Genomic DNA, 27,472 nt, shown 5'->3' on the forward strand with positions numbered 1-27,472 from the left:
GGACGCCTAGAGGAGCCGCGGGCGGGCGGGCGGACAGACTGACGGGAGGTCCGGGCGGCGAGCAAGATGGCGCAGACTCAGGGCACCAAGAGGAAAGTCTGTTACTACTACGACGGTGAGCGGCGGCTTCGCGGCTGGGGCCGGGCGTTGGGGAAAGGCTGGGGGGAGAAGGCTGGGAGGAGGTCGAGGTTGAAGCGGGAGGTTGAGGAAAAGTCGAGGCTGAAAGGGGAGGTTGAAGAGAGGAAGTCGAGGCTGAGGCCGAGATGAGGCGGGGGTCGTGGAAGGGGTAGCCTGCGGTAATCTCGGTGGCGGAGATTCTCAGGGAATCCGACGCGAAGTTGGAGAGGGACTCCTGGAGGGAAGGCTAAGCCTGGCGGCGGGCATCGGAATATGATGGAGACGGTTTACTAGGGTACCTTTTCCTGCTGAGAATACAAAGGTCTTTCCCTGTAATTTTTTTTTTTTTTTTTTTTGGGTGAGTTCTGCAGGTCTGGCCACCCCTCCCCCACCTCATCCCCCCAAGTCTAGGAGTAGGGCCTGCAGTTGCTGGTTGGGAAATGGGGCTCCCCGGGGATGCAGGGAGAAAGGTGCAACTTGTTAAACCGACTTTTCATTGAACCAATATGTGGTATCTTACTCTGTCCTGGGTAGTGTTTCTGTTGGGGCTAGAGGGCTCATCGAGGCACATTTCCTGTCTTGAGTTCCCGTCTGAAGGGGGAGCTAGACAATGTCACAGGTACCTTTCGGTGTTAGTGCTGGGACAAGGCAGTGTTGAGTGTAGGGGAACACAGAGTAGGAGCCTCAGCCCACCCTTGGAGGAGCAGGTGTGTGTCAGTGCTTAGGACCCCAAGAACTAGAGTTTCAAACCGGGTCCTGGGAAGTCGAGCTAACAGCAAGGTGGGGGTGGGGGGGACAGCGCCTTTATCTGAGATAGGTTCTTAGAGTGTAGCTCACACTGGTCTTGAATTTAAGACTCAGCTTCCTGAACGCTGAGTCCAGGCTTACACCACTTCGTCCAGCGTTTGTGTTTGTGTTTTAGGAATAACTGTTGAGTTGTTTAGGGGACATCTAGGCAACCATCCAGTAGGTGGTTGGCCATTTAGGTCTGAAATGTAAAAGACAGATATTTTTGATAATTGTCAGTGAAAAGTAATTCCGATAGTAATTTTAGTCAGTTTAGAAAAAGGGTGTGACAACTACAGCTGTAGAGGGTGAAGATCTATGTTGAAATTACCCCCCCCTTTTTTTTTTTTAATTTGGAAATGGTCTCTGTGTAACCCTGGCTAGCCTGGGACTCACTTTGTAGATCAGGGTTGCCTCCCACTGGGAGAGATTCATCCCACTCTGCCTTCCGATTGCTAGAATTAAAGGCCTGTGCCGATACCCTGGCTTGTTTTAATTCTAAAGAAGTGGACTAAAAAGGTTCAGTGGCCTTGATTGCTCATCGCCATTCTGTCTTCCAACTGTTAGCTACATTCCTGTTTCAGTCTTGCCCGGTGCTGCGGGCTGACCGGCCACCAAGCCTGGCTTCTTCTTGTTTCTCTTTTGTTGTTTTGTTTTCAAGGCAGGGCTTGTCTATAACAGCCCTGGCTGTCCTGGACTTTGTAGCTTTTGTAGACCAGGCTGGCCTCCAAAGGGATCCCCTGTCTTCTGTCTTCTGAGTGCTGGTATTAAAGGGGTGCACCACAGTGCCCATCAGCCGCGTTTTTTGTTTAGTTACTTTTTTGTTTCTTGTCGATAATACATTTCTTGGAGAAAAGTCTCTGTATCCCTACTTCTTAAAATGCTGGGTAGTGGGTAATAGGCATAAAATGTTTTTTTGAGATTATATTAGAATTACATAATTTCTCCTCCCTTTCTCTCTCTTCTTTTTTTCCTTGAGACGGGCTTTCTCTGCATAGCCTTGGTTGTCCTGAAACTAGTGCTGTAGAGTGTCAGATTGTTTTTTTTTCTTTTTTTTTTCTTTTTCTTTTTCTTTTTTTTTTTTTTTCCCCCGGAGCTGGGGACCGAACCCAGGGCCTTTCAGTTGCTGGGCAAGTGCTCTACCACTGAGCCAAATCCCCAACCCCGTTCAGATTGTTCTTGAACTCACAGAGATCCTCCTTCCTCTGCCTCCCAAGTGCTGGGATTAAAGGCTACTACTACCTCCCGACAGAGGTTCCCTTCCTCTTTAACAGTAGACTAGCAATAAGTATTTGATGACTGGAGAAAGGAGGGCCTTGAGAGGTGGTTCAGCAATTGGTAGTGCATACTGTTCTGGTAGAGGTCAGAGTTCAGATACTAGCCTCCATTTTGGTGACTCACAGATGCCTGTAATTCCAGCTACAGGGATTCAGCGCCCTCTTCTGGCTTCCACGGCCACCTGCACTCGTGTGTACATACCTACCACAGACACACAACACACATAATTAAAACATGAAATTGAATGAGAAGAGTGGCTCAGCAGTTTGGAGCACTTCTTACTGAGGTGTTGTCCTCAATTCCCAGGGCCTACCCATGGGCTTACAACCGTTTATAACTCTGGTTGGAAAGAATCCAGTGGCCTCTTCAGGCTTCGTGTGCTAGGCGGGAATGTGGTGCATAGACATACATGCAGGAAAGACTTCATATACACAAAAGAGTGGGAAAATCTTTTTTCCCAAGGCATTATTTCTCTGGCTGTCCTAGAGCTGGTTCTGTAGACCAGGCTGGCCTTGAACTCGAGGAGATCCACCTACCTTGTTTCCCTGCAGGGACTAAAGTTGTGTGTGCTAATAGAGAAGTGCTGGTAGGGACTCGGGCAGAAGCTAGATTGGGGTAGATTCAGATTAAGTGGAAAAATGAAGGGGACGTGTTAGCTTGAAATTTTTCATTTTTGAGACATTTTGCCTAGGCTGGAATTAATAGAGACCCACCTGTCTCTGCCTTGGGCTCCTGCACTAAAGGTGTGTCCCAGCACACCAATCTAAGAGAGGAGGTCTTGTTTTGTGAGTCTTTACAAACAAGCGGTGTCACGCCCTAATCCCATTACTCCCACCACTGTTGGGTATCTTGAGTTTGAAGCAAGTTTGGTCTACAGAGTGAGTTCCAGGACAGCCAGGACTACACAGAAATCCCGTTTTGAACAACCAAAAAAAAAAAAAGTCTTTACATAAAATAACCAAAAGGAGCTTGTAGTGGTTGTGGAGGGACAGGTTAGCCAGAGTCCATACAGGTCTACAGGTCTGCTCGTCTGCAGTTGGATCTGTGACAAGGAAGTGTCAAGGGTAGGCAAGTTTGAAGGCAGAAGTAGGGAAAGCGTTGGGAAGCCCCAAGGTGAAGCAGGAATGTTCTTGAGCCATCAGGGATGAACTTTCTTGTACTCTGAGAGCAGAGGCAGGAAGATCTTGGAGTTTCTGGCTAGCCTATGCAGTACAGTGACTATAAGGACATTCCTTTCGTGGAACGTGACGTAGGACTTTGGAGGGTCAGAACCTTAGCAGTTGTGAAGGGGGGGGTGGGGAGTAAAAAGACTTCAGTCTTAGAAGTCATCTTTCCCAGTTGGGACTCATTTGGCTGTGCCTGCCAGGTTTTCCAGTAGGCAAATAAGTCATTTTTTCTTTCCCTCCTTTTCTCCCTCCCTCTCCTTCTCTCCCTTCCTCTCTCCCTTCTTTCCTTCCTTCTTTTCTTTCCCCTGAGTCAGGGTTTCTCTGTGTAGTCCTGAAATTTGTTCTGTAGACCAGGCTGGTCTTGAACCCACAGAGATCTGCTTATCTCTGCCTCCCAAGCACTGGGATCAAAGTTGTGTGCCACCATGGCCTGGCTTTCTAGGGAACTAAAATAGCAGTTTCTATGGAGAGCAGTAGTGAGGAAGAACATTTACAGTGCATGCTTCTCTTATTTGGTCCACAGTACTGAAGAAAAAGTTAAGTTGTCTTAAGTGGAAGGAATTTTGTTTGTCGTTCTTGCTGGCCTGGATTCACCAAGCTGGCCTCCAAAGCACACAAACCCGCCTGCCTCTGCTTTCCAAGTGTTTGGATTAAAGCTTTGTGCCGCTGTGCCCAGCAAAAAGAATTTTTCATTGAAAGTTTTTTTTTTTTTTTTTTTTTTGGTAAAGTAGCCCAATTAAAATCCATTAAACTGGGAGTGGTGAGTTGAGCCTGTAATTCCATACTTGGGAGACTGAGTCAGATTACTATACATCAAGCCCAGCCTGATCCACAGTGACATTCTCTCAAAACAACAAAAGGACCAATTTGAGTTGGGCTTCTGATCAAAGAGACCTACATGTTCATTTGTATGTAGAGACAGCGTCTCTCTGTGATCCAGACTGGCCTTGAACTCCCCTTCCCCCTACCTGTGTGCCACCATTCCTGATCTCACAGAGCTCTCTAGGATAAATGCAGACTTGAAGGAACCCAGGAAGCTAAGGTGCATTTTCTGCCCTAGATTTGGAGTCAGAGAGTTGACTTCCAGATCAGTTGATAGCTGTGACCTTAGGCAGGCACTTAGTTTCTCTGAGTTGAGTGTGATCCTTGGATGCTTACTGAGCTCACGGTGTAAGCAGTGTAGAGCCTGTGCCTTCGGCTCTCATGGATGTAGATGTGTAAACACAAGAGGAGCGAGGTGCTGCATAGAGAGTTCCTTCAGAGAAGTTCAGTCACTTGGATCTATGAGGTAATTTGCAGCACCAGGAGAAAAGTACAGTCTGGCTGTGGTAGCATGAGCCCAATCCTAGCAGTCAGGGAGCTGAGACAGGAGAATGAGTTTGAACCAGCCTGGACTGCATGGTGAGTAAGGTCCGATCTCGAAAAATATTTTAAAGAGCAGGTAAAACACTTGCTGTAAGGGCCTGGTGAGCTTTGTGTGGGAGGTGAAAGGACGCACTCCTGAAGGCTGTCCCTCACCTGCACATGTGCTCTGTGGCACTGCCTACTCAGTCACACACATGGCTCAGAGAGAACTAGGTTTGAGGAACTGTCCAAACTGAGGATATGTGGGATCAAGGTGAATACCGTGTGTAAGACGCTGTTAATCTGGTGTCTCCAGCGCGGACTGGCAGACATTTTCTGTGACATGAAGGGCCAGGTGCAAACTGTGTTGTTTAGGGTTTGGTTTTTGTTTTTTGATACAGGGTCTCACTCTCTAGCCCTACCTCCCCTGGAACTTTTTATGTAGACCAGGTTGGCCTTAAACTCATGGAGATCTTTTTGCTTTGCCTCCTGAGTGCTGCTGCTGGTTTTGGAACACTATCTTACCGTGTATCCCAGGCTAGCCCTCTAGTCTCCTCACTAAGCCTCCCAGGTGTAGAGTAGCATACCCGGTTATTTTAGGCATCATTTTGTCATATAGTCGGCTGGTCTCTTCAGCAGCTACTTAACTACTCAGATGCTGTATAAACTATGGCTAGGCTGTTCCCAACAGTTTACTTATGAAACCAGACAACCAGGGTGGTGGTTGGTGGGCAGCCACAGATGAAGTGTCTTAGTTAGGGTTTCTGTTTCTGCTATGGAACACCATGGTCAGAAAGCAAGTTGGGGAGGAAAGGGTTTATTGGGCTTGTATTTCCATGTTGTATCCACTCACTGAAGGAAGTCAGGACAAGAACTCAAACGGCAAAAGCCTGAAGGCAGGAGCTGATGCAGAGGCCATGGCGGGTGCTGCTTATTGGCTTGCCTCGTGGCTTGCTCAGCCTGCCTTCTTACAGAACCCAGCTCAGGGGTGACCTCACCCACAGTGGGCTGGGCCCTTCATCATTAATTACTAATTAAGAAAATATTCTGTAGACTGATCCATAGCCCAGTCTTATGGACATGTTTTCCCAATTGAGGTTTCCTCCTCTCAGATGACCATAGTTTGTGTCAAATTGACCCAGATCGACCCAGCACAAAGCACAAGGCAGATTGAACAAATGCTGACTTCCAGCCTGCTGAAGTCATGGCGTAGCCAAGAGAAGCCATAACATTTTTTTAAAGCACATATGAGATTGTGCATTAAGGAAAGCAGTTGGTCATAACGAAGGCCAGGAACCAGTTAGAAGCAAGGTCTGTAGATGAAATAAGCAATAAGAAAGTGGTTTTATCTGTAGGCCGTGGGTTCTAATTCCAGGTAATAGTGAGTGGTTTTCGTTGTGGGAAGGGAAGTCCTTTGAGGTGCAGCGAGACGAGTCACTGCACTGCCCATTCTTCCCCAGTCGATTTTATCCTGTGTGTATGTGTATGCTGTAGGCTCTCTCTCAGACACCGGCTTCTGTAGGAACCCCAGGTGCTACTTTTATTCAAAGTGGGGAAGAATCGAGGAAACTAGAAAGAAATGAGCATTAGAGTTCTGGGAGTTTGCTGGGTTCTCCCAGGAGAGTGTTTAACTGTGTTACTAAAACTGTGTCTCTTAGAGCTGGAGAGGTGGTTCAGCAGTTAGGAGCACTGGGTGTTTTTCAGAGGCCCAGGGTTCCATTCCCAGCACCCACAGTAGGCAGTTCGCAGGAGATTGACAGTCTCCAGAGATGCCTGCACTGGTGTATCCATGTCCACAAGCATGTATAACTGAAAATCTTTAAAACAGCAGAACAGACCAGAGAACCCAGGGGTGTAATCCCAGTACTTGGCAGAGTTAAGCAGATCTCTGAGTTTGAAGACAGTTTGGTCTACAGAGTGAGTTCTGGGACAGGTAGGGGTACACAGAGAAACCCTGTCTCAAAAGGACAAAATAAATAATAAAGTAAACGGTCTTCTCCTTTTCAGGGGATGTTGGAAACTATTATTATGGACAAGGGCACCCAATGAAGCCTCACCGAATCCGAATGACTCATAATTTGCTGCTCAACTATGGTCTCTACCGAAAAATGGAAATCTATGTGCGTGAGTTACTGGAGCGCTGCCCCTGCCTGCCTTACGGGCTCTGGTTCCTTGTGTGCACTCTTTATCTTCCTTCCTCAGCTGCTCATTCATTCAGTGGCTATTATTTGGCAAGGAGATAAAGATTCCGTTTTTAAGTACTTTAGTGTTAATACACACATGTAAGCTAACCAAGTTTTACCGTAGTATGTCTGTGTAGCAATTAAAGAATGTTAATGGTAGAGAGGTGCGGAGTAAAGAAAAGAGGAGCTGTGGGAGCTTTAAGACTGACTAGAAAGCCAAGGATGAGGCTGTAAGACTGGAGTTCTAGCATTTTGGTGGTAGAGGTAGGATTGGGGTTTCAAGGCCACCCTCAGCATTAGAGTCAATTCAAAGCCAGCCCAGGGTACAGGAGACCCTGTCTCCAAAGAATGAAAACTACTAGAACTTAGTCCAGCTTTCACAAAGGGACTGGTGTCCAGGTCAGGGGTTAAACATAGGTACAAACACAGAAGTGAGGGTGACGTGGTGTTTGGAGAAAACGAAAATCTTGAATGAGTCAGTGTAGTAAGCCAAGCATGGAAGGCCAGCATGGGTACTGAGGCTGTGGATTGCTGGGCTGCAGTCTTTTTTTTTTTTTTTTTAATTATTTACTTATTTATATGTAAGTACACTGTAGCTGTCTTCAGACACACCAGAAGAGGCCATCAGATCTCATTACAGATGATTGTGAGCCATCATGTGGTTGCTGGGAATTGAACTCAGGACCTCTGGAAGAGCAGTCAGTGCTCTTAACCACTGAGCCATCTCTCTAGCCCCTGGGCTACAGTCTTAAATGAGTCTGAGCTAAGCTTGGGCTAGAAGAAAACCTTGTCTCATTAGAAAACCAACAAACAAACATGCTGGATAGTGGTGACACAGGCCTCTAGTCCCAGCCCGGCAGAGGCAGAGGCAGTCAGATCCATGAGTCAAGGCTAGCCTGGTCTACACAGTGAGTTCCTGGATAGCCAAGGGTCCACAGACAAACTCTGTCTTGAAAAATAAAACAACAACCAACCAACTCAAACCAGACAAAGGGAGAGAGAGTGGGGCTGGTCTCGAGTTAGGGGTTCATGTATCTTAGACTGTCCTCCATGTCGCTCCATAGCTGCGGGTGGCCTTGCACTCCTGATCCTCGCTCCCTCTCCAGGGTGCTGGATTGCGAGTTTACACGCATGCAAACAGTTTAGGCAGTGCTGAGGGGCACAGGCCTTTGTCTTTGAGTGCTGTGCTTGCAGCCAAGCTGTATCTCCAGCCTCAGTGTAAACTCCTGTCGTTTCCACATACAGCTCTAACGAATTTTGTCTGAGCTTCCAGTTTTAAAAGAAAAACTGGAGCTTTGGGTTATAAACCTCCGAAGTTTAAAATGTTGGCTTGAGGTTTTTGTCTTTGTTATAATTTTTGGCTATAATTCCCAGACATGTTTTTATTTTTTACATGTGTGTAAAAGATACTGATATATTTGTAGTATCTAATTTGTAGTATCTTAACTAAATTTGGCTTGATTCTCAGTTTGCCTCTTCTTCGGGCAGTGAGGAACAAATAGAGAGCTTTTTTCCTTTTGGTTTTGTTGAGGCAGGGTTTTGTTGTATGTGTAGCCCCATCCTGCCCCACGCTTAGGCAGTCTTATTGCCCCCAGCCTCCCAAATATATTGTCCTCTGTCTCAGGTCGGCTTCCACTCAGTTTGGTGGAGGAGGGCCTTGATCTTCAAACCTCGGCCTCTGCCTTCCCAAGGCTAGAATTACAGGCGTGTATTACTATGTCCAGTTCATACTGTACTGGAGATTGAACCTAGGACTTCATGTACATTAAGTATTCTGCCTACTTTACAGTGACAGATAAAATACAATTTAAAAATCAAAGGAATAGGGGGTTGGGGATTTGGCTCAGTGGTAGAGCGCTTGCCTAGGAAGCGCAAGGTCCTGGGTTCGATCCCCAGCCCCGGAAAAAAAAAAAAAAAAAATCAAAGGAATAACAGAAATAGCGAGGCCAGTTACCTTTGAGGTTATCCCAGCAGAATGAGAAAGAGGGCCTCTGGTCACTGTGTGGCTAAAGTTTGCTGTTAGTGGCTGTGAAGACACTGAATAAACTAGCAACAGCAGCATCCTCAGCGATTCAGAGATTGAAGTGGATGAATCTTCTTTCCCAGATGCCTTTGTCTGGTTTTCAGATCCAGTGGCGATGCAGTAGAGGAAGATGGTTTTGAACTGTTGGTTTTCCTTCCTCCCCCTCCCAGGTGCAGGGGTGACAGGCAGGAGCCATCGCAGTAGTCCATGCTGTGCTGGGGCTTTGTGCGTGAGAGAAAGTGCTAGGACATCTGAGCTAATTTCCCTTCTTTATTAAAGAGGAGAAAACCCTTTCCAGAAGCTTCTTACCAGAATTCTCTTTCTGTCTTTGATCATTTGCCATACTGCATATATGTGTACTGTGTACATACAGCGTCCGGGTAGGTCAAAAGAGGGCGCCAGATCTTTTGGAAACGGAAGTTACAGGTTTTTGGTTTTTTTTTTTTTTTTTTTTTTTTTTCTTTTTTTTTCGGAGCTGGGGACCGAACCAGAGCTTTTGCGCCTAGGCAAGCCTACCACTGAGCCAAATCCCCAATGGAAGTTACAGTTTTGACCCACCATGTAGGTGCTGAGAACCAAACCCTGGTCCTCTGGAAGAGCAGCCAGTGCTCCTAACCTCTGAGCTTTCTTTCCATTGGCCCCCTTCCTCTTTCTTGAAGTTAGTCCAGGATAACCTGAATTCACTATGTAACACAGACTAGCCTTCAACATGAACCCTCCATTACACCACCACGCCTGAAGTGGGGAGAATGTATGTGTATAGGCTTGCTTCCAGAGTTTAACTGACACAGATCATTCACCCTGACTGGACACTGATTTCATTAACAGAAATGGAAAGAAATTCTGAGAGCAAAGTTGAAGTTGAGTGCTGCTGGTTGTGCAGCAAAAAATTGTTTAATCCAACTGACTTAAAGTGCTTCTAGGACTCCTGGATAGAGCTGCTGTAGTGGTGAATGTCAGATTTCTGTGAGTTCAAGGCCTGAACTACAAAATGAGTTCCAGGACAGCTAGAACTGCATATTGAGACCCCCGTCTTAAAAAGAACTGTGAGTCTCAACTCAGAACACAGACCAAAATGGGGTTAGGGTTTATGTGGTGGTGTCTAGAAGCCAGAACCACCTCAGAGCTTTGCTGATACTGCCAAGAGGATAAGGCCTTAGTTTATTACTGTTTATGGCTCTTGGGTGCAGACACTTGGAGCTTAGGACCTCCGTCTAATACCCAGAGCCACATAGTGGAAGGCGACAGCCGGGTCCTGCAGGTGTTCTCTGACCTGCACTGTGGCAGTGTTCACGCCCTGTGCACACATGGCAGATAAGGCTAAAAATGCAAAACAAAACCAAACCTGTGGTAGGTTCCAGTTTTTGAGGCAGTGTTTCTCTGTGTAGCCCTGGCTATCCTAGAACTCACAGATCCTTCCCTTCATCTGCTGGGACTAAAGGTGCATCTTTGCTTTTGAAAAATGATTTTACTCTGTAGCTTCCATTGTCCTGGAACTTGTTACGTGTCCTTGTCTAGCCTTAGGCTTCCTCTGTTGCCCCAGCCTCCTGAGCCATGTGATTCCAGATATGAGTTATGCTGCTTGGCCTCTGGGTGCTTTATTTTTCCTCACATTGGTGGGGCTGGAGAGATGGACCAGAGGTCCTGAGTTCAATTCCCAGCAACCACATGGTGGCTCACAACCATCTGTAATGAGATCTGATGCCCTCTTCTGGTGTCTGAAGACAGCTACAGTGTACTCATATACATAAAATAAACTTTTTAAAAAAAAAAGGGCAGATGAGATGCCTCAGTGGGTGAGTGCACACTGGCTGCTCTTCCAGAGGTCCTGAGTTCAGTACCCAGCAACTACACAGTGAGTCACAACTATCTATAAGGGATCATATATATGATTAAATGAGTCCAAATAGTGCCTAGAGTTGGATACTTGTTTCCAGTCAAGTGTTACCACCAGTGTAACCTTTTCTGCTGTAATCACAAAATTCCACTGCAAGTGAGGGCAACACTGCTATGAGCTTTAACTGTTGTGTACATGAAGGATACAGAATAACACTCAATAAAGGTTAGTTGTTTAAACTATAGACAAGATAGGCGGGCATCTCAAGGTGATCCTTTTATAAGGGACAGAGAGAAGAGCATTTGCTTCCCTTCCTAGACTGGGCTTCTCTATATCCCAGCTGGCCTGGAACTCCTTCACAGACTCAGCTCTCTAGTACAGCAGTCTTCGTCTCATTAAAGACAGTTTTCAGCACATAGAGCAGGTCTCTGCTCTATCTGCCTGGTCTCTGGTCTCAATGGGAGATGTGCCTAATCCTCAAGAGATTTGAGGCCCCAGGAAGGGAGATGCCTGGTCGGGAGGTGAGGGGAGCACCTCTCAGAGGCAAGGAGCAGGAGGAATGGGATGAGGAACTGTGGGAGGGAGGATGGGTTGGGACAGCAGCTGGAATGTAAATAAATGAAACAATTTTTTAAAAAGACAGCTTTATACTCTCGGCGGGACTTGAACTGTGTAGTTCATGTCTGATCCCTGGTCTCCTCTGCGTGCTGAGTACTGTAGTAGAGGCCTGCTGCACCATACTCTTTGGAGAAGAAGGAAGGGAAATAAGCTGAATGGTCAGACTGAGGCAGGCGTGGGCTTGAGGTCAGCTTGGATTAGATGATGACAGGGCTGGGAAGAGCCCTGGCTTCCCTTCCAGAGGACCTGCGTCTGATTCCCAGCACCCGCATGGCAGCTCACAACTATCTCGGATTCCCATTGCAGGGACTCCAGTGCCCCTCTGGCTCCTTAGGCTCTGTTCACACATGGTGCACACAATGCAAGCAGAAGACGATACACATACAACAAAGTAAACACCCCTGTGAAGAAATGTGCTGGCATCATCAGGAACCTTCTCACAGCAAGTTTTAGTGGGAAAGACTCATCAGAATTCTTGGTGCAATGGTCTATAAAAGATTTGCCAGACTAGGCATGACAGCACACACCCTTAATCCCACCACTAGGGGAGATAAAGGAGAGGCAGCAGGATTCCTGAATTCAAGGCCAGCCTGGTCTACAGAGCATATTTTTGGATAGCCAAGGCTACAGAGAATGTCTCAAACCACCACTGCCCTTCTCAAAGCAAACTGGTAGCTTAGTGTTTTGTCTTGCATCTTTTATCTCAGCAGCCAGAAGCAGAGTCCAAGTGACTCAACTGAAAGAATGAAGTGACGGTGGTCAAGGCTAACTTGCCCTCTCTCCCTACACCCTCTAGCGTCCTCACAAAGCCAACGCTGAGGAGATGACCAAGTACCACAGCGACGACTACATCAAGTTCTTGCGTTCTATTCGCCCAGACAATATGTCTGAATACAGCAAGCAGATGCAGAGATGTGAGTACGCTCCACTCTCCCCTTCTCTCTCTAAAGCTCCCTATGGGTTTCTTTTCATGGGGAGTGCCACCCTGTGGTCCCTATTTAGTTCACAACGGATGTGTCTTGTCCATCTCATCTGTTCTTCCTGTCTCCTGATAGTAGACTTGTACTTGTCCAGTTAGGGCTGCTGTGTTGTTCTAGGCATGCTGGAACTATGATTAATGGACAAGGCCTTGGGCTGCGGAGCAGGCAGGAGACACTGGGCCTGCCATTAACTGACTGCACAAAGTGGGTGAGCTGTGTGGTTTCTGTTCTCTGCCCAGTTCTAATTGCTCTAACTTTGCATTTTGTATTTAGAGGGTGCAAAGGACAGACTAGATGATATAATCTTTGAGATGAGGTGGTCCTACCCCTGCCTGCTGGGCCCTGACACTTCAGGATACATCCCATCTCAAACCATACCTATTGTAGGAGCTGTGCTTGTTAGTTGTGGGAAAACATTGGTCAAAATTGGGACTTCATTGTCACACCTAAATTCTTTTCTTTTGTGATTGAAGTGTCCGCTCTCTGAATCTCTTGGTGACTTCGTGGGGACCAATCATTTGTTTCCTGCAGATGGTTTTAGGGGTTTCCATGAAACGCTGACAATGGGGATCTAACTTAGTTGTAAACAAAACAGGCTCTCATTAGAAAGGCAAGCCTGGTGTCTGTCATAGCAAGAAGATGAGCTTTCAGGTTTTTGTTAAAGCACTTACTTTTTGTGTGTTGTCTCTGTTTATGCACATGTGAAAGTCAGAGGGATGCCTTGAAGTCAAATATCTCTACCATATTGTGGTATCTGGGGATCAAAATCAGGCCATCAGGCTTTCGGACAGGCACCCTTATGTTAAGCTTTCTTTTTTTTTTGGTTTTTTTTTTTTTTTTTTTTTTTTCGAGCTGGGGACCAACCCAGGGCCTTGCGCTTCCTAGGCAAGTGCTCTACCACTTAGCTAAATCCCCAACCCCGCTTTTTTTTTTTTTTTAAGATTTGTTTATTTGTACACAGTAGCTGTCTCCAGACACACCAGTAGAGGGCACCAGATCCCATTACAGATGGTTGTGAGCCACCATGTGGTTGCTGGACATTGAACTCAGGACCTCTGGAAGAGCAATCAGTGCTCTTAACCACTGAGCCATCTCTCCAGCCCCTATGCTGTGCTTTCTTTTTTCTTTTTTCTTTTTTCTTTTCTTTTTTTTTTTTTTTTTTTTCTTTTTTTCGGATCTGGGGACCGAACCCAGGGCCTTGCACTTGCTTGGCAAGCGCTCTACCGCTGAGCTAAATCCCCAACCCCAATGCTGTGCTTTCTTGATGGTACTGAGATTTTGTGTCTTGGATGTTCAGCTGCACCTAGTCTGCTAAGTTGGGGGGAGAGGGAGAGGAGAGAGTGTATGTATGTGTGTGTTTTGGGGTACGTGTCACATGGCCTGTGTATAAAGGTCAGAGGACAACTTTGGGGTTCTCTCCTGTCATGGATTCCAGGATTGAACTTAAGTCATAGACTTTATTGCAAGTGCTTTTACCCACTGAACCATCTCTCCTGCTCAGTTATATGTGGTAAATCAAGTCTTTGAGCCTCTCTGAGGCTCTCTATGAGGAAAACAGTAGTATCTATCGTACATTTGAGGCTAATACAGTCATGGTACCTACCTACTTCAAGGAACAATAGCTTTTGGTAACATATGGTATCTGTTATTCACAAATCTATGAGGTAAACAAAATAAAAGGCCTTTCAGAATGAGCAGGTTCAGAGCTAGTCAGTATTCTAGTTTTTCAGAAACTAGCTTTATAAAGTTGTGTGTTAATATTAGATCTGGTGGGGCTGGAGTTAAGAGCACTGACTGTTCTTCCAGGGGTTCTGAGTTCAGTTCCCAGCTACCCCATGGTGGCTCACAACCATCTCTAATGGGATTCAATGCAACAATGTACTCATATATAAGTAAGTAAAAAAATTTTTTTAAATGGGGGCAGTGAGCAGGATGTAAAGTGAATAAATTAATTAAATAAGATTATAATTGGGGCTGGAGAGATGGCGCCGAAGTTAAGAGCACTGACTGCTCTTCCAGAAGTTCTGAGTTCAATTCCCAGCAACCACATGGTGGCTCACAACCATATGCAACACAATCTGACTCCCCCTTCTGGTATGTCTAAAGAGAGTGACAGGGTGCTCACTTATATAAAATAAATAAAATCTTAAAAAAAAAAAAAAAAAGATTATAGTTGTAACTTTCCTATTGAAAATAAAGGTGGGCATAGAGAGCTAAAGAGGTGGGTCAATGGTTAGAGCACTGGCTGCTTTTGCAAAGGACCCAGGTTTGATTGACAACACCTTCATGGTAGCTGGTAGCCATCTGTTCCAGGTGATCTGATACCCTCTTCTGGCCTTTATAGGCACTGTACATATGTGGTGCATATTCACACGTGGAGACAAAACACAAATATACAATCCAAATTAATCTTAAAGAAAAGATGGACAGGATAAAGGTCTCAACTTAATGAATTCTTACAGACTTGATTCATATTGTTATAGGAATCAAAGTAGCAAAGACTTTTTTTTTTTTTTTTTGGTTCTTTGTTTTCGGAGCTGGGGACCGAACCCAGGGCCTTGCGCTTCCTAGGCAAGCGCTCTACCACTGAGCTAAATCCCAACCCCAGTAGCAAAGACTTTAGATGTCACTTCGTGAAGTGCTTTCTGAAATGTCTACCATGGCAGTAAGCAAAACCTATGGGCTCTTTATTAATGTTTAATAGTATCTAACCTAGGCAGTTACGCCTGAGTTTGTGTACTCTTTTAAAGGTTTATTTATTTATTTTATGTATATGAGTACATTGTAGCTGTCTTCAGACACACCAGAGGAAGGCATCGGATCTCATTACAGATGGTTGTGAGCCACCATGTGGTTGCTGGGATTTGAACTCAGGACCTCTGGAAGAGCAGTCAGTGCTCTTAACCTCTGAGCCATCTCTCCAGCCCCAAGTTTGTGTACTCTTGGTGCATGTAAAAACTTGCTTTGAGACTTTGACAGCCTTGAACTAATGTTCTGCTAATATTTTTTAAATCAAAATGGAAGGCTAAATAAATGTAATTTCTGGACCAGATAATCAGCCCCTGGAACTCCTGTGAGAACCTGCTGAGGGTGACGGTCATGGAGCCTTTGGGTCGCCCTGTTGTGTGGTCTGTTGACTTGACTCGTCCATGAGGCAGGGTGGAAGGGTAGAGAAGAAAACTCCAGACTCCTGACTGAGAGTGCAGTCATCAATGTCTCTACATTTCATAGCCAGGCGGCGTCATCCCACCTTGGGAGACAGAGGCTAGATGATGAGTCTTGGGATGTAGAGTAAGACCCTGTCTCAAAACAAAGAGTGCATTTGTACTGAACATTAGCAGAATTGTTTCTGTCACCCACTAAACAGTATGCCATAACAGCCTTCATGTAACGTGCACTGGAGATGACTTCAAACAGACAGGCGTTTCAGGCCACAGTCCAAGAAAGAAGACGTGGTTAATACAGTTGAAGACTGGCACAGATTCTTGTTCTATACTAGATCGTCCTCCTCCTCCCCCTCCCCCCCCCCCCCCCTCCCTCCCCTCCCCCTCCCTCCCCTCCTCTCTCTCTCCCTCCACCTCAGTGAAGCTGTTGCTGGTGTGACTTACATTGTCATTAGTGTTTAGTCCTCTGCGGGTTTCTACAGTGCTGTCTTCTGTTGTTGCTTGAGACAGGGTCTAGTTCTATTTAGACCTGCTTGGGACATACTCTGTGAGCAGGCTACTCTAGACTTACAGAGGTCCTCTAAGTGATGCTTTATAGCCATGCCCTCCACGCCTGCTCTGTCTCCAAAGATGCTGCTTTTTAAAAGAGCGTGGGGCCGAGGCTGGCCTTGAACTTACTCTGTAGTTCAAATCGTCACTGTCCTCCTTCCTCCTTCCAGGTGTTAGGATTACACGTGTGAGCTGACGTGTGAGCTATGTCTGTTGGGCCCTGAAGGTTAATTCTTTCTCACCCCCACAAGGAGTATAAACCAGCCTTTGAAAACTCAAGTTCGTGACCTAAAGGAAAGGCTCAGAGGGGAATTATTTGCTCTTGAATATATATCCTGACCCCAGGGGCCAAAGTTCTTATTGACGTAGCCTCCTCCCAGTGTTCCCTGAAGAGCAGCCACCCACTGCCTACTCCCTAAGCAAGCACCAGATTTGGGGAACAACTCAAGTTACAGTCGCACTGGATTAGTAACTTTAAGAAATAATTTTTATGGGGTTGGGGATTTAGCTCAGTGGTAAAGCACAAGGCCCTGGGTTTGGTCCTCAGCTCTGGAAAAAAAAAATGAAAAATAATTTTTATGTGTGTGTGTAGTCTAGGGGGTGTATGTTGCAGTGTCTGGGCAGAGGGGTTGACTCCTTCCATCTTTTTTTTTCTTTTTTTTTTTCTTTTTTCGGAGCTGGGGACTGAACCCAGGGCCTTGCGCTTGCTAGGCAAGCGCTCTGCCACTGAGCTAAATCCCCAACCCCCATCTTTCTGTGAGTTACAGAGATTGAACTCTGGTCACCAGGCTTACAGAGCAAGCACTTTTACCTGTAGACTCAAGAGTTGAGGATTCTGAAGGTTATTGCAAATATAGCTGTGTCCTAATGTTACCAAAATCCAGGATGGTCTCTTCTCCCCAGGCTCTTCCTCCTTGCTCTGCTTTGGAAACCCTTACTGATAAAAGACTGGGCAAGAGAGTAAGGGTAGATAGCGCCACTCTTGCCCCTGACCTCAGCAGGCAGTTTCTTTTGTTTTCTGTGAGAGCCTGGGGTTCCTCAGACCCTCCCTCCAGGGCTGCTTTTGTCTGGGTTCATCTGCATTAGTGTTTGCACGTGTTTCTACTTCATGCCCTACTTTGTACTTTACCTCACAGGTTTGTAGTGACTCTAGTTGTCACTTGGGTGTTGTCAAGACACCTAGGTCCTATTCTGACTCTGATACTTCCTGGTCTTAGAGTCTTCAGCAAGTCACTTACCTTCTTTGCATGTCTTCATTCCAGTGCACAGTGGTCCTGTGTTGTCCAGTTCTTGGAGTTGTGAGAATTGAATGAGAGTGTGTTTGTATAAAGCACTTTGGTAAAGACCAGGAGACATTATCTCAGGACTTTAGGACCACAGCAGAAAATCATGAGGCTTGAATTTTGCCTCCAGGATTTGCAGTTAGTTCACTTCTCTGAGCCCATTTCCCCATTTATAGGACTGGACCAAACTCTACCTCAGAAGATTGTGTGAGGATAAATGGATCAGGTATTTAAAGCACTCAGCGGTATATGGAGTCTCTTGGTACTCTGCAGATAATTCTGTAGGTCTCATCATCTTTCTGAGTCTTCCTCATTTGTAACACAGAAGCTTGTGTGAGGATAGGGCATCAGGTATGGGGAGTGGCTAGAAGGGATAGGGTAGATGCAGTAAACACTCACCAAGAGAGGATTATACAGGTTTCCTTCACCAGCATTTGCCAAATGCTTTTTCCTCATAAGATTTTTTTTTTTTTTTTTGGGGGGTTCTTTTTTCGGAGCTGGGGACCGAACCCAGGGCCTTGCTCTTCCTAGGCAAGCGCTCTACCACTGAGCTAAATCCCCAACCCTCTCATAAGATTTTTAATGCTGTGTGCCATAGTCCTAGCTGCTCAGAAGGCCAAGACTTCTGAAGGAAAGGTTAGGCCAGGGGTTCAAGACCAGCTTGAGAACCATGGTGAGGCCATGTCTTCAGAATTTCGGAGAGGGTCTTGTAAGTTTTTCTCTGACTGGTTGAAATGAATTTCATTATTACTTATTATCATTAATAGCATAAATCTCCAAGTTGACCTGGGCTGGAACCCAAGCTTTCTGAATCTAAATTGTTTTGCTTTTCTTCTCATTGGTCTGTAAATATATAAATAAAAACTGAAGGAAATTGTGGAAACTAACCTTTTGCTTATTTCTTTCAAGTCAACGTGGGTGAGGACTGTCCGGTATTTGATGGCTTGTTTGAGTTCTGTCAGTTGTCCACGGGTGGCTCTGTCGGTAAGGAGACTAAATCTGCTTCCTGGGCTGTATGGGCGGTTGTTGGCAGATCTGTCTGCCTTCTAGATGCTGCTGACGTGTGACCGCTAAGAGTGATCCTGTGGGTCTGACTTTAGAGCTTTGACCCGGTCCTGGCAGGTGTTCTTAATTCTCCTCCTGCCAGAGAACTTACATACAGGAGTCTCCTGCAGGCTTTAAGGGGTTGTTAAGACACTATATGTAAATGTAGTTGGTGAACTGCAAAGATCTATAAAATGAAGGATCAACATCTGTGTTGTATGAAACAGTAAGGTCATTAACTTCTAAAGTCATAAATAGTCCTCACAGGTCATTGTAACTTCTGGGTTACCTTAGCACCATTCCAAACCCTAGCAAATGCCGCCACGCGTGGCTTAAGGATGGAGACATTTTAAGAAATGTTAGTAAGCAGTTCTGCTGTATGAATGTATATTATGGACCAATTTAAGTGGTGTGTGTAGCCTTGCACATTTGTATTTTACATGTAGTATAGCCTGTTCTTTCTCAGGACCTGGGTGAATAGAATGTTATTAAATCAAACACCAGAAAAAAGTGCAGGGCAGGAGCAATGGCTCAGCGTATAAGAACACTTACACAGCCCCCACACGGCAGCTGACAGCTCCAACTCTAGTTCCAAGGGATCCAGTGCCCTCTTCCTACTTCTGTGGGCATCAGGTAGTCATGGTGTACATGCAGACATGGTCTACATCCATGCAGACAAAATACCCACACAACAGTAGACACAATGTGCAGGTGCACGGCAACATTTCTGTTTTAGTGGGGTTTGTTGTTGTTTTGTTTTAAGAAATGGCCCTGACTTGCCTGGAACTCACTTAGTAAACTAGGCTGGCTTCAAGCTCAAGAGATCTGCCTGCCTCTGCCTCCTGAGTGCTGAGTGCACCTACTGTAGGTCTGCTTATAAAGCTTGTTATGTCACTGCGCCATGTAGTTTTATGCCATATTTTTGGTGTTTGTTTAATATGTCCGTGTCTCTATGTATGTTACTGTGTATCCATGCCTGTGAGTTAATATACTTACGGAGGTCTAAGAATAAAACACCCTTAAACGCAGTCTGTCTGTCTAACTCATTCTTGTATATGTGTGTAACGGCCTGCATGTGGCAGTCAGGACAACTTACAGAAGGTAGTTCTCTCCTTCCTGCACGCAGGTTCTAGGGAATTGAACTTGGGTGGTCAGGCTCAGTGGCAAGCCCACGGCATTTTAACTGAGTTAGTCTGCCTCCCCGAGCTGGGGACCGAACTCCAGGGCCTTGCACTTGCTAGGCAATCGCTCTACCGCTGAGCTAAATCCCCAACCCCCCCCCCTTTTTTTTTTAAATCTCATTCTGTAGCCCAGGCTGGCCTACAGCTCTAATCATCTGCACTTAGCTTTAAACTGCTTATGCGTAGTGTTTTACGGTGTGGTGGCTGCATGGTGAGTGTGTTACATACACTTTGATAAACTTGTCCCCTTTTGGTACGTCGTGCATTAGTGCACGCTTTAGTTGCTGCTGAAGCTAACACTGCTGCCACAGGTGTGTGCCTGTCTGCTCTGACATCTCCGTACTGTGAATCCGTGCATCCTTAATTTTTTTTTTCTTTCTTTTTTTTCTGGAGCTGAGGACCGAACCCAGGGCCTTGCGCTTGCTAGTCAAGCGCTCTACCACTGAGCTAAATCCCCAACCCCCATCCTTAATTTTTTGACTGTGAACCACAATAATGAATACTTTTACAATGCATTCAAGGACACGGTAACTATGTATGCAGTACATATAAGTACTTAACTCACTGTTACACCAGTTATCCACAAATTAAGTCACCTGTACTATTACTCTAATATTTTTGTTGTTTTATTCTACAATAAAATATGTATGACCCACTAAATCACTTTTAAGAGTACAAATGGGTTATCATTCTTGGCTTGAAAACTTTAGTGGTCAGTCTTAGGTATATTTCCTATTGAAATGAGAAGTAGTGACTAGTGAATTTTATAATCGACACCTGTAAAATAAAGTACCTCTCATTGGGTCCTCGGGCAAAGGGAATGGTTTAGTAACAGGTGTGTGCTCTCTTTCCATGCTTAGCGAGTGCTGTGAAACTCAATAAGCAGCAGACGGACATCGCTGTGAACTGGGCTGGGGGCCTGCACCACGCAAAGAAGTCTGAAGCATCTGGCTTCTGTTACGTCAATGATATCGTCTTGGCCATCCTGGAACTGCTAAAGTATGCCTGCCTGGCCTTGTGTCTTGGAGGAGCACCTTAGGCCAGGTCCCACTTCCCTCTCCCCCTGGGCTTGCTTCCCTAGTTTGCTTTCCTTATGGCGTGCTGGCTAGGATGTGTTCCATGAGTGTCTCTGGCCATCCTCTCCTTGACTGGGCCTTGGTTTGATCTGAGCCCACGGCAAGATCTGGGGCAAGCGCTGCTCAGATCCTGCCTCCAGAGTGTCCTTGTGTGACTGGAGTTGACCCTGGCTGTAGAGTAGGAAGATCGGACATGGTCGGCTTGGTCAGGCCTCTGGAGACACCCCGGCCACTCTTCCACCTTCCTTCAGCCAGTTTCCACGTCTCTGGTGCTTAGAGATACCTGAGGGAGGCAGCTAGCCCGGTAAGCTGGGACCTGGCGCCCTTGGCGCGTCCCATCCCTGAAGAGCCCCAGGGCCCTCATCACCTTCTGATCCTAGGTATCACCAGAGGGTGCTGTATATTGACATTGATATTCACCATGGCGATGGCGTGGAAGAGGCCTTCTATACTACAGACCGGGTCATGACTGTGTCCTTTCATAAATACGGAGAGTACTTCCCAGGAACTGGGGACCTACGGGTGAGAACTCCCCTTAGGGACCAACCAACTCACCTTCAGCCCTAACTCTCCTATCCTGAGTCACTAAAATCTACTTCTTGCTTCTTCTGCCATTCAGAATCCCACACCACTGTCTTGGGCGCTTACACAATCTCATCCTTTATTCTGGAAGAGGAGGACGGTTAGGACATAGGGGTCAAAAGAATTGAGGGTTTTCTGGCTCGTCCCAGCCTCCTGACCACAGCTGGGCTTGCATCACACTTTTTTTTTTTTTCTTTTCTTTTCTTTTTTTTTTTTGGAGCTGGGGGCTGAACCCAGGGCCTTGCACTTGCTAGGCAAGCGCTCTACCACTGAGCTAAATCCCCAACCCCTTGCATCACACTCTTACGTCCTTATGCTTGCATTTGGAGTGGGGGGTTAGGGCTCCTGGCAGTCATCCCAAAGGCTCTTTATTTCAGGTCACCTTCCCCTTTAGCACTGTGACTGGAAGCAGTGTTCTCACCTAAAACACTATATGAAAGCCTGAATCTTACAGAGAACAGTTGACAACGGCCTTGCTCCCTTCCTAAGGCTGCTCCATCTGTCTGTTAGCATGAATACAGGGAGGTCGGTTTGCCCTGCCAGTCGCCCTTAGGTGGGAAATGCTGCTAATGAAGTTGTTCGATACAGCAGACTCTCGAGTGAGCCACTTTGGCTATTGAGGTGAACTAGAAGAAGCTTTTCTGTGGCTTGCCCTCCACAGCTTTCTAGAAAGGACAGAATAGAGGAGTGTACAGTAGACTCTGGGCAGAGGTGTGGGGGGTGGGTTTTCTTCTGGGACCCACCTCCTTGCTTGCTCTTAACTAGAAGCAGGAATCTTGTGCGGTGGGATAGGGCATTCAGTGTCTGCCCAGTGTGACTCAAGAACACTGAGAGGTTGTGAGTTGGGCTTCTCAGACCCCTGATCTCCTGGGCTCAGCTTGTCTCACACAGAACCACTACCTCTCTCCTTGCCTTCCAGCTCCATCTTTGAATCCCTGACTGCTTTTGCCTTTTGATTTTATTTTAATGTCCCTTTTGATTTAGGATATTGGGGCTGGCAAAGGCAAGTACTACGCCGTTAACTACCCACTGCGAGATGGCATTGATGATGAGTCCTATGAAGCCATCTTTAAGCCAGTAAGTGCCTGGGCTCACCTTTTGCCTGACTCACCCCTCAGGCTACATTGGGATTGATCAAGGGGAAGGTTGTTCCTCACAGTGGCTAACTGGAAAGGAAGCATTTTCAACTTTTACTGTTGTGTGCTATCAGGGAAACAAACCATCTATGTAATTTGTTTCTGCCGTCTGTGAGTCTGTCCCTCAGTACAGTAACGTGCAAGGCACAATCTTTGTGGGAGGTAAATAATATGTATCCAACAGTGTGTGGTCAGTTGTTGTGTGACAAAACTTTTCCAGGGACTATGTAACACACATGTCTATTCATTACAGATAGGGAACCCACAACCGACCAAAGTACAGATACCACCAAAATCCAATCTGGTGAACCATTGAGTTTTATTGGGATTACATACAGTATTGGTAAGAGGTTACCTATAGGAAAAGAAATGTCTCAAAGACAGCTGTATCACCAAAGCCTTCCCCAGCCTGTGAGACAGCTCACAAAAGCTAGGAACCTGGAGGACACTGCCCAGCCCTCAGGCAGTTCAACTGGTTGGAGAGTATCATTTCCGGAGTCTGAGTTGATCTGAACCTTTTCCAGGCAACTCAGCAGTTTCTGATTCTTCAGGGAGCTGGTTGAGTCTGAAACTTTTTTTTGCAGCTTTTACTGCTTTGTCAGGGAGAAGGCCTAGTGAATCTGTTCAGTTTCGGGGACTTCCTGAAGCTATTTTGAGTTGTATACCTTCCTGCTTAAAGAGCTTCCCCACAAGATAGAATCAGAAACTGTTATACAGAGCACTAATGGGGTTTTTCCTTTGTTATTGTTTGTGACCATTTAAGCAGTTTATTTGATAAAACACATTACATCAAAGAAAGATGGGAGCGGGCTGGTCTGACAGGGATAGCAGCCCCTCGGTGTTCTATGTCTCTTCCGCATTGTTGTAATTGGCCACTAAGAGATTATTTGTTCATTTCATTATGTTCTGTTTCCCGAGTGTTTCATGTTTCTTGCAGCCTTTTACTAATATCTAAACATTTTAAGAAATTGGGGTTTAGGGCTCGAGAGATGGCTCAGCGGATAAGAGCTCCAACTGCTCTTCCAGAGGTCTGAGTTCAATCCCCAGCAACCACATGGTGGTTCACAACCATCTGTAATGGGATAAGTAAATCTTTCAAAAAAAAAAAAAAAGAAAGAAATTGGGGTTTATTCTAGTCTTTATAGGGTAGAGCCCCTAGCTGTTTAGTCTATCCAGAGACTCTGGAAAGGCATGTGGCATGTTGTACAGGCAGGCTTGCTGTTAAGAGTCCTCAGTAGGCTGACTGGAGCCTGTATTTTTACAGGGGTGCCTGGGATAGGGAGAAGGTAGTGTGGACGGCAGAGATTCTCACCAGTGTAATCCTGGCCTGGAACTCACTATAGACTAGACTGTCCTCAGATCACAGAGATCTACCTGCCTCTGCCTCCTGAGTGCTGTGACTAAATTGTGACACTGTGCCAGGCCTTGAGCTGGATTTTTTTTTTTTTAATGAGGAAGTACCTATGTGAAGAAAAGAGGTTAAGACTGAGGGGATGACACGGGACAAAAGGAATATATGCAACATAGAGTGAAGTGGCAGACAGACTGTTAATCAAGTATTTAGTGTGGTCACAGACAAATGCCCACATGTGCTTAGAGAAAGGTAACATGACAGAAGCTCCACTTAAGGCTCCTGAGTAACAGTGCATATGCTTAGGTTTGAGAATAAAATATACAAAAATACATTAAATCTATAGGGACAAAGGAGTAGAGCAGATGCAGCTAGAGGTTGAGAAGCTTCTGAAAGGAAGCAGCTTGGGAAGTTGGCAGTTAAAAAAGGAAAAGAGGAAGGAGTTGACGGGAAGCCATTCAAAGCTCAGTCGTTGGGGCTGTGATAATCTTTGCAGATGCTTTCAAATCAGAAACCTCTTGTCTACCACACAGTATCAGGGAAATACATGATAAGGAAGAAAATGCTGGGACTTTGTACCTCTGGACCTCACATGTTGTTCTTGGAGGTTGATCGTAAGGACGAAGATGTTGTATCTTTTTAGGTCATGTCCAAAGTAATGGAGATGTTCCAGCCTAGTGCAGTGGTCCTACAGTGCGGCTCAGACTCCCTGTCTGGGGATCGGCTAGGTTGCTTCAATCTGACCATCAAAGGTGAGACCAGGTAGCACACGCATAGGTGGGCAGGGTCTGCTGGGTTCCATGTAAACCAACATCCCTTTTCCTTCCAAAGGACATGCCAAGTGTGTGGAGTTCGTGAAGAGTTTCAACTTGCCGATGCTAATGTTGGGAGGAGGTGGCTATACCATCCGTAATGTCGCTCGGTGCTGGACTTACGAGACAGCTGTGGCCCTGGACACAGAGATCCCTAATGGTATTAGCTCCAGGGCCAGGTTAGGCTGGGTGGGAGCTAGATGCCATGTGCCTTCATTTACAACTTTGCTATTTAGTCATAAGGCCTTTCTTTTTCATACTCAGAGGCTCCTTCCTGACTATTGTCTTGTAAGCAAACCTTAGCCATCAGTTTTCCCCTAGTCTTGTCTTCTCCCCCGTGTTTTTGGTCAGGACATTGTCAGTTACTCAGATGTTTGATTTGCACTGCATAGGCCAGCAAATGAATACAGGAGTGCCTAGAGCTCTGCACTGGGGGTGTGGATTCCTCCCTGCCTAGTCACACACTCCACTGGGGTTGATACTGAGAATGGTATAAAGATCAGAATTCTGGCCAGGCACAGTGGGTCCTATGTGTGATCCCAGCCTTTCGGAAGGAGGCTCACGCCAGGCTGGTCAGAAAGACCTTATCTCAAAAAGACAAAGCAGAGCAGATCGGAATTTTGTAGGTGTCCTGGCTTTGTTCTGTCTTCTCTTTGATAGGCGGGTAAACAGACGCAGAGGAAGCTCCACATGCTTTTCCATGGCCTGTGGCGGCCATGTCTTTACTGTTTTTTCCCATTCCCCTCAGAGCTACCATACAATGACTACTTTGAATACTTTGGACCAGATTTCAAGCTTCACATCAGCCCTTCCAATATGACTAACCAGAACACTAATGAATACCTGGAGAAGATCAAGTGAGTGCTTTGCCAAGTTGCCTCTCAAGTTAACAGGCCAGATTCTGATTTGTCTCTAACTAGAGACCATCCACCCTCTCTCCTGGTTAACTGTAGGCAGCGGCTCTTTGAGAACTTGAGAATGCTGCCCCATGCCCCTGGGGTCCAAATGCAGGCCATCCCAGAGGATGCCATCCCAGAAGAGAGTGGTGATGAGGATGAGGAAGACCCTGACAAACGAATTTCCAGTAAGACTAGATCCAGGGGCCTGTCCCCTGCTCAGTATGGGGTTCTACACTTCCCATCTCCTCCAAGCTGCCCAGCTGTTAGAAACCGCATGCACACATGCATGAACCCCACCTGCGACTTGGTAGCTGTCCTTGGTACCTTGATGAGGGGTGTTGGGGTTGGAAACTAGGTTCTTTCTTATTCAGGAAGGTGCTCTACCATTCAACCCCTTGAAGGACACTCAGGGAAGCATTGGGCATAGAACCTGAAATGGCCCCTTGCTCTCATACCAATGTTTATCTATTGCCTCCCAGTCTGCTCCTCTGACAAACGCATTGCCTGTGAGGAGGAATTCTCTGATTCTGATGAGGAGGGAGAAGGAGGTCGCAAGAACTCTTCTAACTTCAAAAAAGCCAAAAGAGTCAAAACAGAAGATGAAAAAGAAAAAGATCCCGAGGAGAAAAAAGGTGGGTTTGGGTTGGATCAGGAAGGAGCGTGACCCAGCCCCGCCAGCTCCTTTGGATCTTAAACTGAAGGGGAGTCTTTCAGTGGCTCCTACAAGTGGCAAGACTACACAATGACACTCTTGGTCTCTGCTGGCTGATTGACCCTGGCTCCCACATACCACCCTAGCCCTTTTCCCAGGGGGCTGCCCCTGCCTGTGTTCTTGCTGAAACAGGCTGGGAAACCGGTCTGACCTGTTCTCAGCCAGCCTCACCAGAAGACCTGGGATGGGCTTTTCTCATTTTTCTGTAACCAGTGAGCTGTATATTAAAGAAGGGGTTTCCGGATAGAAGAGTCCCACTGCCTGACCTGGGTCTTTCTAGATGAGGCCTTCAAACATGTTCTCTTTTATTTTCTAGAAGTCACAGAAGAGGAGAAAACCAAGGAGGAGAAGCCAGAAGCCAAAGGGTGAGGAAGGAGCTGTTGGCCATCTCTGTAGCATCAGAACTCATCCCCCTGTGTCCGTCCTACCACTGAGAGGGAAGGGAAGGAGCAGGGGCAGCTGGGCAGCTTACAAAGGCCTCTTTCAGGGTGTATGTTTCTGCATAACTAGGAAGCCCCAGTTCCCAGCAGTCACCTGGGCAGCCACGGTCCTGTGGAAGTCATTGTAGCCATGTTTGTGCTTCAGTCCCTCTACTGTTTTCTCATGCCCATCTGTTCTCTCCACAGGGTCAAAGAAGAGGTCAAGATGGCCTGAGCAAGGTCTGCAGCTCCATCTTCTCTCCAAGTCCCTCACTTTCCCTCAATTTCTCAGATTTTATATTTTCTATTCCTGTGTATTTATATAAAATATATTAAATATAATGTCCCCAGGGACTAGATAGGGACCAGTGCACAGGGCAGTGGTACTGGGAGAACTCTTCTTCCCAGAGCTCCCTTGTCCGTCCTGCCCCAGGTCTGAGTTTTGAACCACGTAGGGTCCAGGTAAAAAGAAAACAACCGGAAGACAACATCCTGAACTGCAAGTGCCTGCTTAGGAGCTCTGCTAGGACGCCTTGCTAAGCTTTTCAGCAGGGGTGACTGTGTCTTCTGGGGCCCCTTTTCAGGCTTGGGTAATATCAGCCATTTTTAGATTGGTTCTGTTTCTACCTTCCCACCCACCCCGGGCAAGCAGAAAAACTTACACTGCCCCGTCTTCCCCCAATTCTGCAGGTGGAGGTTGTTAGCCTAGCTTCCTTTTTGAGATATTTTCATTTTTGTGAGACTCTTTGTAATAAAACAGCGCGTTTCTATACCTTCCTGAGCTTGTTTCCTGGCAGTGTCCATGGTTGGCTTAAACTCACTCGTTCTCTGCCCTCTCTCTTGTGGGTAGTCCCCTCCAGAGGCTCCAGTGCCCCTGGACTTACCTGCCTTTGTCCTTCAGGTCTGTACAGCCTCTTACCCCTGCCCCAGAA

General features: G+C 46.4%; 1 protein-coding gene across 1 annotated transcript; it reads left to right on the forward strand.

Annotated features, from left to right (window-relative positions):
- Nucleotides 1-27,321, forward strand: Hdac1 (histone deacetylase 1). Its single transcript, XM_032897095.1, has 14 exons — nt 1-115; nt 6,699-6,811; nt 12,149-12,266; nt 18,238-18,312; nt 20,414-20,552; nt 21,010-21,151; nt 22,196-22,288; nt 24,342-24,450; nt 24,530-24,670; nt 25,259-25,367; nt 25,464-25,594; nt 25,889-26,041; nt 26,438-26,486; nt 26,748-27,321. Exons 1-14 carry the CDS (start codon nt 67-69, stop codon nt 26,773-26,775), a joined length of 1,449 nt encoding a protein of 482 aa, XP_032752986.1. The 5' UTR covers nt 1-66; the 3' UTR covers nt 26,776-27,321.
- The last annotated feature ends 151 nt before the right edge of the window (nt 27,322-27,472 follow it).

This window comes from Rattus rattus, chromosome 1 (assembly GCF_011064425.1).
Source record: "Rattus rattus isolate New Zealand chromosome 1, Rrattus_CSIRO_v1, whole genome shotgun sequence".
In the NCBI taxonomy this organism is placed as follows: domain Eukaryota; kingdom Metazoa; phylum Chordata; class Mammalia; order Rodentia; family Muridae; genus Rattus; species Rattus rattus.